The sequence below is a fragment of the Pseudophryne corroboree genome (genome assembly GCF_028390025.1).
Source record: "Pseudophryne corroboree isolate aPseCor3 chromosome 3 unlocalized genomic scaffold, aPseCor3.hap2 SUPER_3_unloc_66, whole genome shotgun sequence".
NCBI classification, from domain to species: domain Eukaryota; kingdom Metazoa; phylum Chordata; class Amphibia; order Anura; family Myobatrachidae; genus Pseudophryne; species Pseudophryne corroboree.
In genome coordinates this window covers 292,947-308,843 of record NW_026967559.1, presented here as the reverse complement: position 1 = coordinate 308,843, position 15,897 = coordinate 292,947, and the positions used below count along the sequence as shown (strand labels likewise).

The 15,897-nt window shown below is 48.4% G+C and overlaps 2 protein-coding genes across 2 annotated transcripts in view; one reads left to right on the top strand and one right to left on the bottom strand.

Annotated features, from left to right (window-relative positions):
• Positions 1–15,897, top strand: part of LOC134984579 (zinc finger protein 585A-like) — a 117,329-nt gene that overhangs the window by 52,850 nt on the left and 48,582 nt on the right. The gene's annotated exons all lie outside the window — the stretch shown is intronic.
• LOC134984575 (gastrula zinc finger protein XlCGF17.1-like) lies at positions 3,417–11,757 on the bottom strand. Its single transcript, XM_063950128.1, has 2 exons — positions 11,729–11,757; positions 3,417–4,380 (listed from the first exon to the last, which is right to left on the bottom strand). The coding sequence occupies exons 1-2, from the start codon at positions 11,755–11,757 to the stop codon at positions 3,417–3,419; spliced, it is 993 nt and encodes a 330-aa protein (XP_063806198.1).

Here is a 15,897-nt window from a genome sequence, read left to right as displayed (position 1 = left end):
AAAACGCAGGCATGGCTGGGCGTGTGTATGACGTCAAATCGAGACACGAATAGGCTGAAGTGATCGCAAGCGCTGAGTAGGTTCAGAGCTACTCAGAAACTGCATAAACTGTTTTTGCAGAGCTCGGCTGCACGTGTTCACACTTCTGCTAAAATACACTCCCCAGTGGGCGGTATAATGTTTGCACGGCTGCTAAAACTAGCTAGCGAGCGAGCGATCAACTCGGAATGACCCCCACAGTCCCTTGCCATGGTAATGTGAGATATATGCGCGCACACACACAGGAAAATGTCAGTTTCCCTCACACCTTCAGAGAGCCACAGAGTATGAGGAACCATCCACACAGTGCCCTATCTACCTAATATTATGATAAAAGCCCGGCGCTGACCAGCTACCTTTAATAGGGCAGCCAGTACCATTGATTTACACCCCCCCCTCTATAACCCCCTGGTACCGCAGAGGTATGCTGGAGTTGTCTGGAGGGGCAGCGCTTCCCTGTCAGCATCCTGTAATGAGATCTGCTGGGAGAAAATGGCGCTGGTGAGCGGCTGGGTCTGCCCTGAGTGGAAGCCCCGCCCCCCTGTAATGACGCGCAGCTTCCCGCCCTTTTGTTTATACTGGCCTTGTGGTATTATGTCTGAGAGTGGGATACAGCCCCAGTCAGACCAGTGTAGGGTAGTCTTACTGGCTCCGAACGCCCCTCATAGCGCTGAGTTAAAATATTTTGCTGAGCCTTGCAGGAGCGCAGCCTGCAACCAGAGCTGCGCTCCAACCCTTGTGCCGCCATCCCGCTAACTGGGACGCCAGCGCTGTACTCACCACTCTTCATGTCTTTTGGCTGTTAAGGGTGGCGGCGTGCTGCGGGAGTGTGCGGTCGCCATGGTGGGGCTTGCGGACATTTCCCTCAGGAGCTCAGTGTCCTGTCAGCGGAGTAATGGAGCCATTAACTCTGTATTAAGTTGGTCCATTCTCCCCCCTAAGTCCCACGAAGCCGGCAGACTGTAGCCAAACAGCCTCCTGTAAAAAGACAAACTCTAGAAAACAATAAAACTAAGAAAACTCCTAGGAGCTCCCCTAGCTGTGACCGGCTCCTCCGGGCACATTAACTAAACGGAGTCTGGTAGGAGGGGCATAGAGGGAGGAACCAGCCCACACTATTAAACGCTTAAAGTGCCCATGGCTCCTAGTGGACCCATCTATACCCCATGGTACTAAATGGAACCCCAGCATCCTCTAGGACGTAAGAGAAATATCCTTTAAAGCACAGAAACAATTCAGGTTATGTTTCAGTTTTGTAGGTAACTAAAACAGATATATATCAGGAGCCAAAAGCCTAAGGAGGTTATTCAGATCCAGCTGCAATAGCGGCCCGCAGCAGTTTACTGGTGGTGACAAAATGCACATGCGCAGCGGCCGCGCAGACACACACATTGCAGCCGCATCTCTGAGGGGTGAACGCGGGTGGGCCGGGACCATTTTCCAGGGGGTTGCGTGATGTCTCATCTGCGTTCATCTCTGATTAACCCCCTATAAGCTTCCAGAGTGCACCTCATATCTCATCTTTTCCAAGTTACTACAAATGATATGAGATCGGTAGCAGCACTACTTTCAGGATTATTACACAGAACACACATAAAGGCTGACACAGCAAATAACAGTAACACATACAAGGGATTAATTGGAAATAAGAAAGCATAATAATCATTGTCTAATTATCAACTGACTGTGCAGGACCCATACACCTCTTTACTGCCTCCAGTAGCTCCTGGTACTGTGGCCATCCGCCCTGTCTCCCCCCACTACTGTCACCCGCCCTGTCTCCCCCCACTACTGCCACCCGCCCTGTTTCCCCCCACTACTGCCACCCACCTTATCTCCCCCCACTACTGCCACCTGCCCTGTCTCCCCCACTACTGCCACCCATCCTGTCTCCCCCCACTACTGTCACCACCCTGTCTCCCCCCACTACTGCCAGTCCTGTCTCCCCCCACTACTGCCAGTCACGTCTCACCCCACTACTACCACCTCCGTCTCCCCCCACTACTGCCACCACCCTGTCTCCTCCCACTACTACCACTGCCCAGTATACCCCCACTACTGTCACCCCTCCACTAATGCCACCCACCCAGTCTCCCTGACACCTTAGCGCTGCTTGGGGACAAGATTCTCAGACACTGCCTTCTGCAGTCCCTACTGCTACCACCCTATTTCCCCTCCACTACTGCCAGTCCTGTCTCCCCCCACTACTGTCACCCCTCCACTACTGCCACCCACCCAGTCTCCCTGACACCTTAGCGCTGCTTGGGGACAAGATTCTCAGACACTGCCTTCTGCAGTCCCTACTGCCACCCACCCTGTCTCCCCCCACTACTGCCACCCACCGTCTCCCACTATTGCCACCCACATTGTCTCCCCCCGACTACTGTCACCCGCACTATCTCCCCCCACTACTGCCAGCCACCCTGTGTCTACCCCCTGACACCTCAGCACTGCTTGGGGACAATATTACCCACTGACAGTGCCTTCGGCAGGCCCCACTACAGCACCAGTGCAACCACCCTGTCTTCCTCCTGACCTCTCAGCACTGCTTGGGGATTCTTGGTACTGCTGGTAACAGTCCTTTATCTGCAGATGCAAGTAAGAAAGCAGGGCAGTAAGGAGGCAGAAGCTGCTTCTGGTACCACGGACACTGGTCATGTAGTGCTGGGAGAGTCAGTAAGATTATGTAATAGTCACCATCTTACAGGCAGCCGGTGAAGGGAGCAGAGAATGGGTGTTATGTGGCAGGAACAGGATGGTTGGGTAACAGCCTGGCTGCTGCATTCTGGACAAGCTACAAACGGTGTAATTCTTTTGCTGGGAGACCCAGGTAGAGGACATTGCAGTAGTCTATGCGTGATGATACAAGTGTATGTATGGCTGTAGGTAGATCTTCTGAGGGAAATAAGTGCTGGAGTCTGGCTCTGTTCCTCAGATGAGGATCTGATTGTGGCTGATACGTGATGTCGAAGTGTCACTCCACCATCCAGGACACCAAGATTCCGCACAGGATCAGCATTTTGTAACTCTAAACCTCCAAGCGCAAGTCTGGTTGGTTTGCAAAGCTGAGCTGTAGCCCTGCCCTTTGTCGGTGAGCTTCTATCTTATGACAGACCTGTTTCACCAGGACGGAGTCACAGCCAACTGCCATCACCCATACCTGGAGCTCAACTAGACAACCATTTTGGATTGGCATAACATCTGTATAACAGTAGATGAGGGCATGACATCTGATTACTTCACCCTGCGGTAGCATGTATATTGCAAAAAGCACAGGAGATAGGATAAGAACCTTGAAGAACAACGCATGGCAATGATAAGTATACCCCAGAATATTAAAATGGTTTCTCACCTGAGTGATGTCTACAATAGCTGATTTACTTCTCAGAACATGGAAATGAATTCTCACCTGTGTGACTTCGCTGATGTTTAACAAGATTTGATTTCTGTGTAAAACATTTCCCGCACTCAGAGCAAGAAAATGGCTTCTCACCTGTGTGAGTTCTCTGATGTTTAACAAGATCTGTTTTGTGTGCAAAACATTTCCCACACTCAGAACATGGAAATGGCTTCTCACCTGTGTGACTTCTCTGATGTTTAATAAGATCTGATTTCTGTGTAAAATATTTCCCACACTCAGAACATGGAAATGTATTCTCACCTGTGTGACTTCGCTGATGATTAACAAGATGTGATTTCTGTGTAAAACATTTCCCGCACTCGGAGCAAGAAAATGGTTTCTCACCTGTGTGACTTCGCTGATGATTAACAAGATGTGATTTCTGTGTAAAACATTTCCCACACTCGGAGCAAGAAAATGGTTTCTCACCTGTGTGACTTCTCTGATGTTTAACAAGATGTGATTTCCGTGCAAAACATTTCTCACACTCAGAACATGGAAATGGCTTCTCACCTGTGTGACTTCTCTGATGTATAACAAGATACGATTTGTATGTAAAACATTTCCCACACTCAGAACATGGAAATGGCCTCTCACCTGTGTGACTTCTCTGATGTATAACAAGATACGATTTGTGTGTAAAACATTTCCCACACTCAGAACATGAAAATGGATTCTCACCTGTGTGACTTCGCTGATGTTTAACAAGATGTGATTTGTGTGTAAAAGATTTCCCACACTCAGAACATGGGAATGGCCTCTCACCTGTGTGACTTCGCTGATGTGTAACAAGTTGTGATTTCCGTCTAACACATTTCCCACACTCAGAGCAAGAAAATGGCTTCTCACCTGTGTGACTTCTCTGATGTGTAACAAGATCTGATTTCCATGTAAAACATTTCTCACACTCAGAATATGAAAATGGCCTCTCACCTGCCTTAGCTGACTGATGGTAATAAGCTTTGTGTTCTGTATAAAACATTTGGCATCTATAAAACAGGGAAACTCTGTATCTACTGTCAGAGCTGTAACAGATGCACCAATATCAGAGTGATCAGGAGAACATTTCCCAGGATCAGAGGGATCAGCTGATAGAGCTGGATGTATAATTGGGGTAATGGGGTTATCTCCTGGAGAATCCTGTCTACTGTCATTATCTTTTATGTCACAATCCGGGGATAACATTAGATGTCCTTCTGAGATATTCATGCTTGTGTGTCCATCTGTTGGAAATAAAATACATTATGGAAATGTGACATTTTCTGTAACAATATTAATCTTGTAAACAATAGGAGAAGACGACACTCTGGGACACTTAATTGTAAATGTGTGTGTATAATAAAACATAACTTTTAATGAAGGCTTTATAATATTGTCTCAGATTATCATTGTGTCCACCCTCCTGAGAACACTCACAATAACAAATGTAATATTATAATAAGACTTAGATATATCTCTCTCTTGTACTGGTAACTAACCATGAAGTATAAATGGAGATGGAGTCACTCGCCAAGTCCTATGTCAGCACCAATGTAAAACAATGGATGGGGAACATATCGTATGAATTGGAGATTGTAGATGAACAATAACATCAGTCATATGAGCTGATGGATCAGAGAAATGTCTCCTAACGTTACTCCTGGAAGCATTGGTAAGGTAGCATTCCTTTATGTGTGTGCTCATACGCTGGTAAGCCTGTACATGTGTTACTCACCCTTATATAAGGTATATTGCTACAGCAGAGTAGGTGTGGAACAAGGTACTTTACATGCAATACACCATATAATACCCTGTAATCATCATCATTTGGTAGGTTATAATCCACTCTTACACCCCCATCATCAGTGTCTTACCTCTATACTCTCGCATGCAGCAATATAAACCTCTTAATAAGTCACTGGCAAGTATATATACTGCATAGGCAGTGTATACAGACCCCCGACCAGTATAAAAAAAAGCAGGACCGAAGCGCGCCATGTAGGGGGCGGGGCTCCTTCCCTCAGCTCTAACCAGCACCATTTTCTCCACAGCTTGCTGCAGAGATGCTGCTCCTGGCCCTTCACTGCTGTACACAAGTAGCAGTGTGCAAAACGAGGGGGGGGGGGGGCACAGTAATTTGGTGCTGTTTATTAATATATAAAAGCGCTTACAGGTCTGGGGCATTGTTTAATCCTTCAGACCGGTGAGGCGCTGGGTGTGAGCTGGCAAACTCCCTTTCTGTCTCTAAAGGACCTCACTGTGGGTCTGTCCTCTATAACCCAGTGTGTTTGGGGGTGTCAGTACGTGTGTGTCGACATGTCTGAGGGGGAAGGCTCTATTCCCGGGAGGAAGTGGAGCAGAATGTGGGAATGACTCAGTTGGCACCGCCGACTGCTGATTGGGTAGATATGTGGAGTGTTTTGAATGCAAGTGTGGCTTTATTGCATAAAAGGTTAGACAAATCTGAGTCTCAGAACCAAGCATGGAGACAATCCATGGATGATGCTTTGTCACAGACCCCCTCAGGGTCACAGAAACGTCCCTTTACCCAGATAGTAGACACTGATACCGACACGGATTCCGACTCCAGTGTCGACTATGATGATGCAAGATTACATCCTAAGGTAGCCAAGAGTATTCAGTACATGATTGTGGCAATAAAAGATGTGTTACATATCACAGAGGACCCCACTGTCCCTGACACAAGGGTCTGTATGTTTAAGGGAAAGAAACCTGAGGTAATGTTTCCTCCCTCTCATGAACTGAACGCTCTGTTTGAAAAAGCTTGGGATTCTCCAGACAAGAGACTGCAGATTCCCAGGAGAATTGCTATGGCGTATCCTTTCCCCTCACAGGACAGGTCACGGTGGGACCCACGGTGGACAAGGCTTTGGCACGGTTGTCCAAGAAAGTGGCCCTACCGTCCTCTGACACGGCGGCCTTCAAGAAACTACCTTAAAATCTATTTATGTGACTATGGGTGCGCTGCTCAGGCCGGCCGTAGCTTCGTCATTGGTGAGTAGCGCAATTGAAAGATGGGCAGATAACTTGTCATCTGACATAGACACCCTCGATAGGGATAATGTGTTTTTGACGTTGGGTCACATCAAGGATGCAGCGATATACTTAAGGGAGGCTGCGAGAGATATTGGCCTCTTGGGATCAAGGTTAATGCCATGGCAATCTCAGCTAGGAGGGCGTTGTGGACTCATTAATGGAATGGTGATGCTGACTCCAAAAAGGCTATGGAGGCTTCTGCCCTAGAAAGGTGAAGTTTTGTTTGGGGAATGCCTCGCGGACCTGGTTTCCACAGCTACTGCGGTAAGTCTTCTTTTTTGCCTTTTGTCCCTCCACAGCAAAAGAAAACACCTCAATACCAGATGCAGTCCTTTCGGTCTCATAAATTCAGAAAGGGACGTGGATCCCCCTTCCTCGCAACCAGAGGTAAAGGAAGAGGGAAAATATCGCCGGCTGCGGCTAGCTCCCAGGAGCAAAAGTCCTCTCCGGCCTCTACCAGATCCGCTGCATGTTGCTGGGGCTCCGCTGTGGGAGTCCGCACCGGTGGGGGCACGTCTTCAACTCTTCGGTCAGGTCTGGGTTCGTTCGGGCCTGGATCCTTGGGTGCTAAGAATTGTGACCCAAGGATACAAACTGGAGTTCCAAGACGTGCCTCCGCACCGATTTTTCAAGTCGGCCTTACAGCTTCTCTCCCAAAGAGAGAGGTAGTTTGCGTTGCAATACAAAAGCTGTGTCAGCAGCAAGTCATTGCCACGGTTCCCCCATTGCAACAGGGAAAAGGTTTTTATTCAACCCTATTTGTGGTCCCGAAACTGGATGGCTCGGTCAGAACTTAAAATCCCTCAACCTGTATTTAAAAAGATTCAAATTCAAGATGGAATCTATCTGAGCTGTGATCTCCAGTCTGGAGGGGAGGGATTTTATGGTGTCTCTCGACATAAAGGATGCATACCTGCATGTCCCCATATATCCTCCTCATCAGGCGTTCCTGAGATTCGCTGTACAGGATTGTCACTACCAATTTCAGACGTTGCCGTTTGGTCTTTCCACGGCCCCGAGGATTTTCACCAAAGTAATGGCGGAAATGATGGTGCTCCTGCGCAAGCATGGAGTCACAATTATCCCGTACTTGGACGATCTCCTGATAAAAGCGAGATCAAGGGAGCAGTTACTAAAAAGCGTGGCGTTCTCCCTGAGGGTGCTACAACAACACGGCTGGCTCCTAAATTTTCCAAAGTCGCAGTTGGTTCCGACAACTCAGCTGATGTTTTTGGGCATGATTCTGGACACGGAACTGCAGAGGAATTTTCTCCCTATGGAAAAAGCTCAGGAACTCCAGAACATGGTCAAGGATCTGCTAAAACCACAACGATTGTCTATTCATCACTGCACTTGGGTGCTGGGAAAGAGGGTGGCGGCCTACGAGGCTATTCCGTTTGGCAAGTTCCATGCAAGAACGTTTCAGTGGGACCTACTGGACAAGTGGTCAGGGTCCCATCTCCAGATACATCAAAAGATAAGCCTGTCCCCCAGGGCCAGGATTTCTCTTCTGTGGTGGCTCCAAAGTGCTCACCTTCTAGAGGGTCGCGGGTTCGGATACAAAATTGGGTTCTGGTGACCACGGACGCGAGTCTCCGAGGTTGGGGAGCAGTCACACAAAATTTCCAGGGAAAATGGTCAAGCCAGGAAGCTTGTCTGCACATAAACGTGCTGGAGTTAAGGGCTATATACAACGGCCTACGGCAGGCAGAACATCTGCTTCGCGACCTACCCGTCCTGATTCAGTCGGACAACATTACAGCCGTGGAGCACGTAAACCGCCAGGGCGGGACAAAGAGCAGAGTGGCCATGGCGGAGGCCACCAAGATTCTTCGCTGGGTGGAAAATCATGTGAGCGCTCTGTCAGCAGTCTTCATTCCAGGAGTGGACAACTGGGAAGAAGACTTCCTCAGCAGACATGATCTCCATCCAGGAGAGTGGGGCCTTCATCAAGAGGTCTTTGCAGAAGTGACAAGTCGCTGGGGACTTCCTCAAATAGACATGATGGCGTCTCGCCTCAACAAGAAGCTTCGGACATATTGTTCCAGGTCGGGGGACCCTCAAGCAATAGCAGTGGACGCACTAGTGAAACCGTGGGTGTTTCAGTCGGTCTATGTGTTCCCTCCACTTCCACTTATCTCAAAAATTTAGAGGATCATAAGAAGAACAAGGGTTCGGACGATACTCGTTGTTCCAGATTGGCCTCGAAGGGCCTGTTATCCAGATCTTCAGGAATTGCTCATGGAAGATCCTTGGCCTCTTCTTCTCAGAGAGGATCTATTACAGCAGGGGCCGTGCGTGTTCCAGGACTTACCGTGGTTACGTTTGACGGCATGGCGGTTGAACACCAGATCCTAGCTAGAAAATGTATTCCTGGGGAGGTCATCCCCACCCTACTCAAGGCTAGGAAAGAGGTAACGGCGAAGCACTATCACCGTATTTGGAGAAAGTATGTGTCTTGGTGTGAATCCAAGAAAGCTCCTACGGAAGATTTTCAGCTGGGTCGTTTTCTCCATTTTCTGCAGGCAGGTGTGGATGCGGGCCTAAAGTTAGGCTCCATTAAAGTGCAGATTTTGGCCTTATCAATATTCTTTCAAAGGGAATTGGCCTCAATTCCAGAAGTGCAGACTTTTGTGAAGGGTGTGCTGCACATCCAACCTCCTTTTGTGACCTCAGTTGCACCGTGGGACCTTAACGTGGTGTTACAGTTCCTTACGTCACATTGGTTTGAACATCTACAAAAGGTTGAGTTGAAATTTCTCACTTGGAAAGTGGTCATGTTATTGGCCTTGGCGTCGGCACGGCGGGTGTCCGAATTGGCAGCTTTGTCTCACAAAAGCCCCTATCTGATTTTCCATGTGGATAGAGTGGAATTGAGAACTCGTCAACAATTTCTGCCTAAGGTGGTTTCGTTGTTTCACATGAACCAACCTATTGTGGTGCCTGTGGCTACGGATGCCTTGGAGGATTCCAAGTCCCTTGATGTGGTCAGGGCTTTAAAAATGTATGTAGCCAGAACGGCTCGTGTTAGGAAAACAGAGGCACTGTTTGTCCTGTATGCGGCCAACAAGGTTGGCGCTCCTGCTTCTAAGCAGACTATTGCACGCTGAATCTGTAACACGATTCAGCAGGCTCATTCTATGGCTGGATTGCCGTTACCAAAATCGGTAAAGGCCCATTCCACTAGGAAGGTGGGCTCTTCTTGGGCGGCTGCCCGAGGCGTCTCGGCTTTACAGCTTTGCTGAGCAGCTACTTGGTTGGGTTCAAACACTTTTGCAAAATTCTACAAGTTTGATACCCTGGCTGATGAGGACCTCATGTTTGCTCAATCGGTGCTGCAGAGTCATCCGCACTCTCCTGCCCGGTCTGGAGCTTTGGTATAAACCCCATTGTCCTTACAGAGTCCACAGCATCCTCTAGGACATATGAGAAAATAGGATTTTAATACCTACCGGTAAATCCTTTTCTCTTAGTCCGTAGAGGATGCTGTGCGCCCGTCCCAGTGTCTTTTGGTTCATGCTGTTAACTGGTTTAGTTATATACCATGTTATACGGTGTGTTGTGGTGTGAGCTGGTATGTATCTCACCCTTAATTAACAAAATCCTTTTCCTCAAAATGTTTGTCTCCTCTGGGCACAGTTCCTATAACTAAGGTCTGGAGGAGGGGCATAGAGGGAGGAGCCAGTTCATGCCCATTAAAGTCTTAGAGTGCCCATGTCTCCTGCGGAGCCTGTCTATACCCCATGGTCCTTATGGAGTCCCCAGCATCCTCTACGGACTAAGAGAAAAGGATTTACCGGTAGGTATTAAAATCCTATTTTAAGGACTAAAATAACCTCAGAATTTAACTCTAATATTCAAGCTTTGAGGTCCGATATCAGTGAGACTGGCACTCATACAGACTAAGATGAAAGAGATTGGGGTGTGGCTTGGCAGCGGATCCAGGCAGTTGGGCAGTGTTTGAGCTCCTGCCTGAGGCACACTTACCTCGCTCAAATTATGCTGCTACCTGCATGAGAGGACTCGTTTTGGACCCCCTCAATTGCTCCTGTGTCGGGAGAGGTGGTCTGCGGAGCCGGCGGGTGCCTCCTGCACCTGTGCGAGTTGCGGCCTGCTTCCCTGACTGGAGCAGGGGCCTCGATTTCTCCTCTGCCCCGGACTGGAAGTGAGGCGCTCGCGGTCTGCGACAGAACGCCCTCCTTTCCTCTGCTACCCCTGCGTCCATCACCCGCCTGACTGACCCGGCTGGGAAGCCCCCCTCAACTGCGGCACCTGGAGCGGGGACAGGCTGTTTGGCGCGGATGAGCCACCGGCGCGTCTGGGACCAGAGACGCTGCTCACCTGTTCTCACTCTTTCCCCTCCTGCCGCAGGCCGTCTCCACGGATGTGGAGACACTCACCGCTTCCACCAACGTATCAGCCCGTATCCTGTGGGCTCCAGGTGCTCAGGCTGCTGTAGCCTTGTGTTTTAGACTGACGGCACCATCTTGACTAGGGGCAGCACGCCCATACTGTATGCTATTGAGACAGAAGGTGGTGCAACCCGGGGACCTGGGACACCGGCGGACGGAGCCTGGTGTTTTACTGCAGCCGCTGATTGACCCCTCCTCTATAGCCGCGTGCTCCAGCTGGCGTGACACCCGCTGCGGATTCCGGAGAAGTGGCGCATAGTCTGGCTGCCTGTGCCGAGGCTGGCTGGGATCACACTGCATCATCGCTCCCCTCCGCGGCCCGCTGACTCCACGCTTATCTCCCCTTCTCTCTCATGCACCACAGAGCCTGCTCCACTGCTCCTGTGATGCCCCTGCTCCCGGTGGACACAGCACTAAAATCCCCAGCTGACGCCAGTGTTCTCCCTGTGGTTTCTCTCCCTGGATGCAGGTGGGCACTCCTGCCCCTTTTCTCGTCCTTTAGCCTAGCTCACAACGTGGCACAAAGGGCACCTGGAGATGTTCTCTACGTCTTCACCCCCCTGCGCTGCCGTTCCCACTCGGCGGCGCGTTGGCGTGGCGCACCCAGGAATATTGGGGATGGCTATCTCTACCTCCTCTAGTGAGCTTTGAGAAGCGAACACCCAGGAGGGTTACAAATTATTATTGCTCGAGGCCCCAGCATTGCTACTGGCTGGTCTGTGCCTGTGTGCCCGTGGTTGTCTCTACCAGCAGATTTCTAAGGCCATTTTATTATCATCAACTACCCTGACCCCGGGTCAGCTCGGCAACCCACTCCACTTTACCGTGGATTCCATTTCACTGTTGCCCAATCTCTAAGAGGCGCTCCATGGCGCACCTGATGCCTGTCCTAGGCTGGATCATCCTGCGGTCAACCAGCGTTAGAGGGCAGCTGCTCTCCTAGCCGAGGTCTCTCAGGATTATTTTCCATATTCATTTATGATCTCCTAAGCGGAGCTGATATTCTTGGTACTTATCACCTTGCCTTTCCCGTTCTACTATGTTGCAAAAAAATCCCCTGCTGTTAATAAACCCAGCATTCTTCGTGCATGGGAGAAAGCAGGTTCTACTTCTCGTAACTCTTCAACTACAGATCGAATGTCGGATTCGGAGGACGCTCTGTCGCCGAAAGCTCACCTCACCCCCCAAGACATTATCTCTATTGTCACTAAAACTATTCAAACTGAGATGAGGTCGACGCTCACGGAATTTAGAAATGAACTGACCGACTTGGGCACACGTACGGATTCCCTGGAATGTAAGATGGATGAGGTTTGCCAGTACCAAGCCGTGATTGAGCAGGAGCTAACGGACCTCCGCGCAGATGTCGATCTTCATGGAGACCACTTGGAGGACTTGGACAATCGGAACAGCAGAAATAATATTAGGGTCCGTAAAATTCCAGCGAGTGTTACCATGGAGACCCTCCCAGGTTTTCTAGAAGGCCTATTCCTCAATCTGATCCCCGGTACTCCGAAAGACCTGCTCCTTCTAGACAGGGCGCATAGGGCGCTCCGCCCTCGGCCTCCCCCAACTCAACCACCGCGGGATGTCATCCTCCGGTTCCACTATTACAAGACAAAGGAAAAACTCATGTCTGCGGCACGGGAACACCAATCCGTTGATTATTCCGGCACTCAACTTCAAATATACCAAGACTTAGCACCTTCTACACTTAGAAAGCGTAGGGACCTTGCTGCTGTTACCAGAGTCCTCCGCACTCATTCTATTAAGTATAAATGGGGGTTCCCATTTCAGCTTCAAGTTTCCAAAACTCAGTTAAAACCCTGCTCAAGGCTATGACCTTCTCAAGACTCTTGGTATCCTTGACACTCTACCTGACGAGCTTAGGAATCAACTCACTTCTGCATCCCCAATGAGGCCTATGGCACCTACTCCTGATTGGTCTATTAAATGACATGGCTTTCTTATAACCAGGGACATGTAACTATGCTTTGTTTTATTATTGTAAAATGTATTCCCTCCCCCCCCCCCTCTCCCCAACATTCCGAACATACTGCTCTAGTTGTTCTAAGGACTGTTTGGTCTCTGGGACTCATGTACGATAGCCCTGCCTGGTCCCATCCAGACAATGATTGTTGTGCCTTGAATTGGTAAGGCTAATACTTTGCTTACTATAGCGGGACCGCCTTAGGCTATGGGCACGATATCGCAATTACTGTTGTTCCATTTCTTGTTGTAATGTTCATCAGTCGTTGACTACATGTTTTCATATAAGCCTGTTTGTTCTTCAGTTTTCTTTTCTTTAATATAGTATAGTTACTGTCAACGTAATTGTTCTATTATATACTTGTCTGGTCATGTCACGATTTGGAATTTCTTTTCTCATGTCTTCACCTGTTACATCTCCACCCTTGCGCTTGACCGCAGGACGTCTTTGTTCTTGTTTTCCATGTCCTGGTTCTTACTTACTGTTTTCTTTTATTGTCGCTACCCCCCACAATGAAGGGACTGCCTTGTTGGCACTACCCCTTTCGCTTTAGGACCCTACCCGCATTTAGGAATGGGTCTATTCTTTGAGTTCACTCTCACACTTACTCTATTCTGTTTCTCTCTATTTTTCCTAGTCTTCTCTGTTTGGCCACGAGAATGGTTGTTCACTGCAGTGTACTCTGATGACTATTACCCCCCCCCCCCATGACCTTGAAACTGTTATCCATTAATGTCAATGGTCTTAATTCCCCATTTAAAAGATCCATGGCGTTTAATTTCTTTGCTCGGCACAAGCCGGATGTAATCTTTCTACAAGAAACTAATTTTAAAGTACCTCACCCCTCTTTAAACTGTAAAAAGTACCCTCACACCTTTTACTCTACTATGTCAGCCAAGCGTAGAGGCACTGCTATAATGATCCACCGTGATCTCCCCATAGTCATTCGAGATTCTGTCCTTGATGATAGTGGTAGATTTGTAATTCTCTCCCGTACCCTCAATCAAATTCCTATCACCTTGGCGTCCGTGTATGCCCCAAACATGCAGCAGGGTTCATTCTTTGGGATATTCTCTGACCAGCTCTCTAAATTCTTGAATTCTAAAATCATAGTAGCTGGGGATTGAAACGTTACCCTTGACCCCCTTTTTGATAGATCTCACCCTAGCACGGAGACGTCTGCTCACACAAAGCTGTCTAAACTTTTACAAACATGTATCTCCTCTCATAACCTGTATGATAGCTGGAGAACTCTGTATCCGTCCGCTAGAGGTTACACGCACTATTCACCTCCACACAACCTTTACACTCGCATTGACTATATTTTTGTAGATCGCGACTCCACTCAAACCCTCCTAGGAGCGCAAATAATTCCTACTACTTGGTCAGACCACTATGCGATCATACTGGATATTGCTATCCCTCATAAGCTCTCGACCCCACGTGCATGACGTTTAAATGAGTCTCTTCTTCTTTAACCCTCCAACATAGATGAAATTAACGACATGGGGGGTAATTCTGAGTTGATCGCAGCAGCAATTTTGTTAGCAATTGGGCAAAACCATTTGCACTGCAGGGGGGGGCAGATATAACATTTGCAGAGAGAGTTAGATTTGGGTGGGTTATTTTGTTTCTGTGCAAGGTAAATACTGGCTGCTTTATTTTTACATTGTAATTTAGATTTCAGTTTGAATACACCCCACCCAAATCTAACTCTCTCTGCACATGTTATATCTGCTCCTCCTGCAGTGCACATGGTTTTGCCCAACTGCTAACAAATTTGCTGCTGCGATCAACTCAGAATTAGGCCCATGATTCACACTTACCTCACTGATAATAATTCTCCTGATATTTCCCCTGCAGTGTTATGGGAAGTTCATAAAGCCACGTTACGTGGCCTTCTCATTAACCTTGCCTCGACTCACAGAAAGATTGAAGCTAAACGTATTCTTGACTTGGAAACCGAATTTACTTCTTTAACCCTTCTCCACCAGCGCTTCCCGAAAAAACAGCTATACACTAAGATTCTCTCACTTAAAGGACAAAAAAACAATCAGCTCACTCTTATGGATCCGCCAGAGGTTTTATGAAAAATCGAATAGAGCGGACACTTTGTTGGCTCGTCGTCTTCGGGCAATACGTACGCAGAATCATATACTTGCCCTAAAATGCTCTGACGGATCCGTGACTTGTGACCCTAAGGTTATGGCCTCACAGTTTCATGATTATTATGAATCCCTCTACAATCTATCTTCACCTACTCCTACTGACCCACTTCATATCACCACCATCCAACATTACTTATTCTCCTGTCGCTTACCGAAACTCACTGCTTCGGATCTAGAAAGACTTAATGCCCCTGTTTCCAACGAGGAAATTCTCGCCACGATCGCTCAGCTACGCCGATCGTCCGCCCCGGGGCCTGATGGCTATACAGCTATCTATTATAAAAAAAATTCACAGTCCCTGCTTCCCATGCTTCACTCATTATTTAACTCTTTATTGGAACAAGGCTCACTGGATGCAGCCACCACCAGGGCCAACATCATCGTCATACCCAAGCCTGATCGCGACCCACTGGAAATGAAAAATTATAGGCCCACCTCACTTTTAAATACAGACCTCAAGTTGTTCGCCAAAATCCTAGCGCCCCATTTCTACCGGTTTTAATACATCCGGACCAGGTCGGTTTTGTCCCTAACTGGCAGGCTGCGGATAATACTCGCCGACTTATTAATCTTATCCACCTCTCCCAACGGGAATCCCTTCCGACCCTGGTGGTGGCTCTGGATGCAGAAAAAGCCTTTAATAGAGTAGCATGGCCCTTTATTCAACAAACACTGAGAAATATGGGTCTACATGGTGCTTTTTATAATTCTGTTACCTCACTTTATCATAATCCTTCTGCCTCCGTTCTCGTTAATGGTCTTTCCTCCCCATCTCTTTCTATCAGGAATGGCATCTGACAAGGCTGCCCGCTCTCCCCGTTGCTGTTCGTTCTGGTGATGGAGCCATTGGCG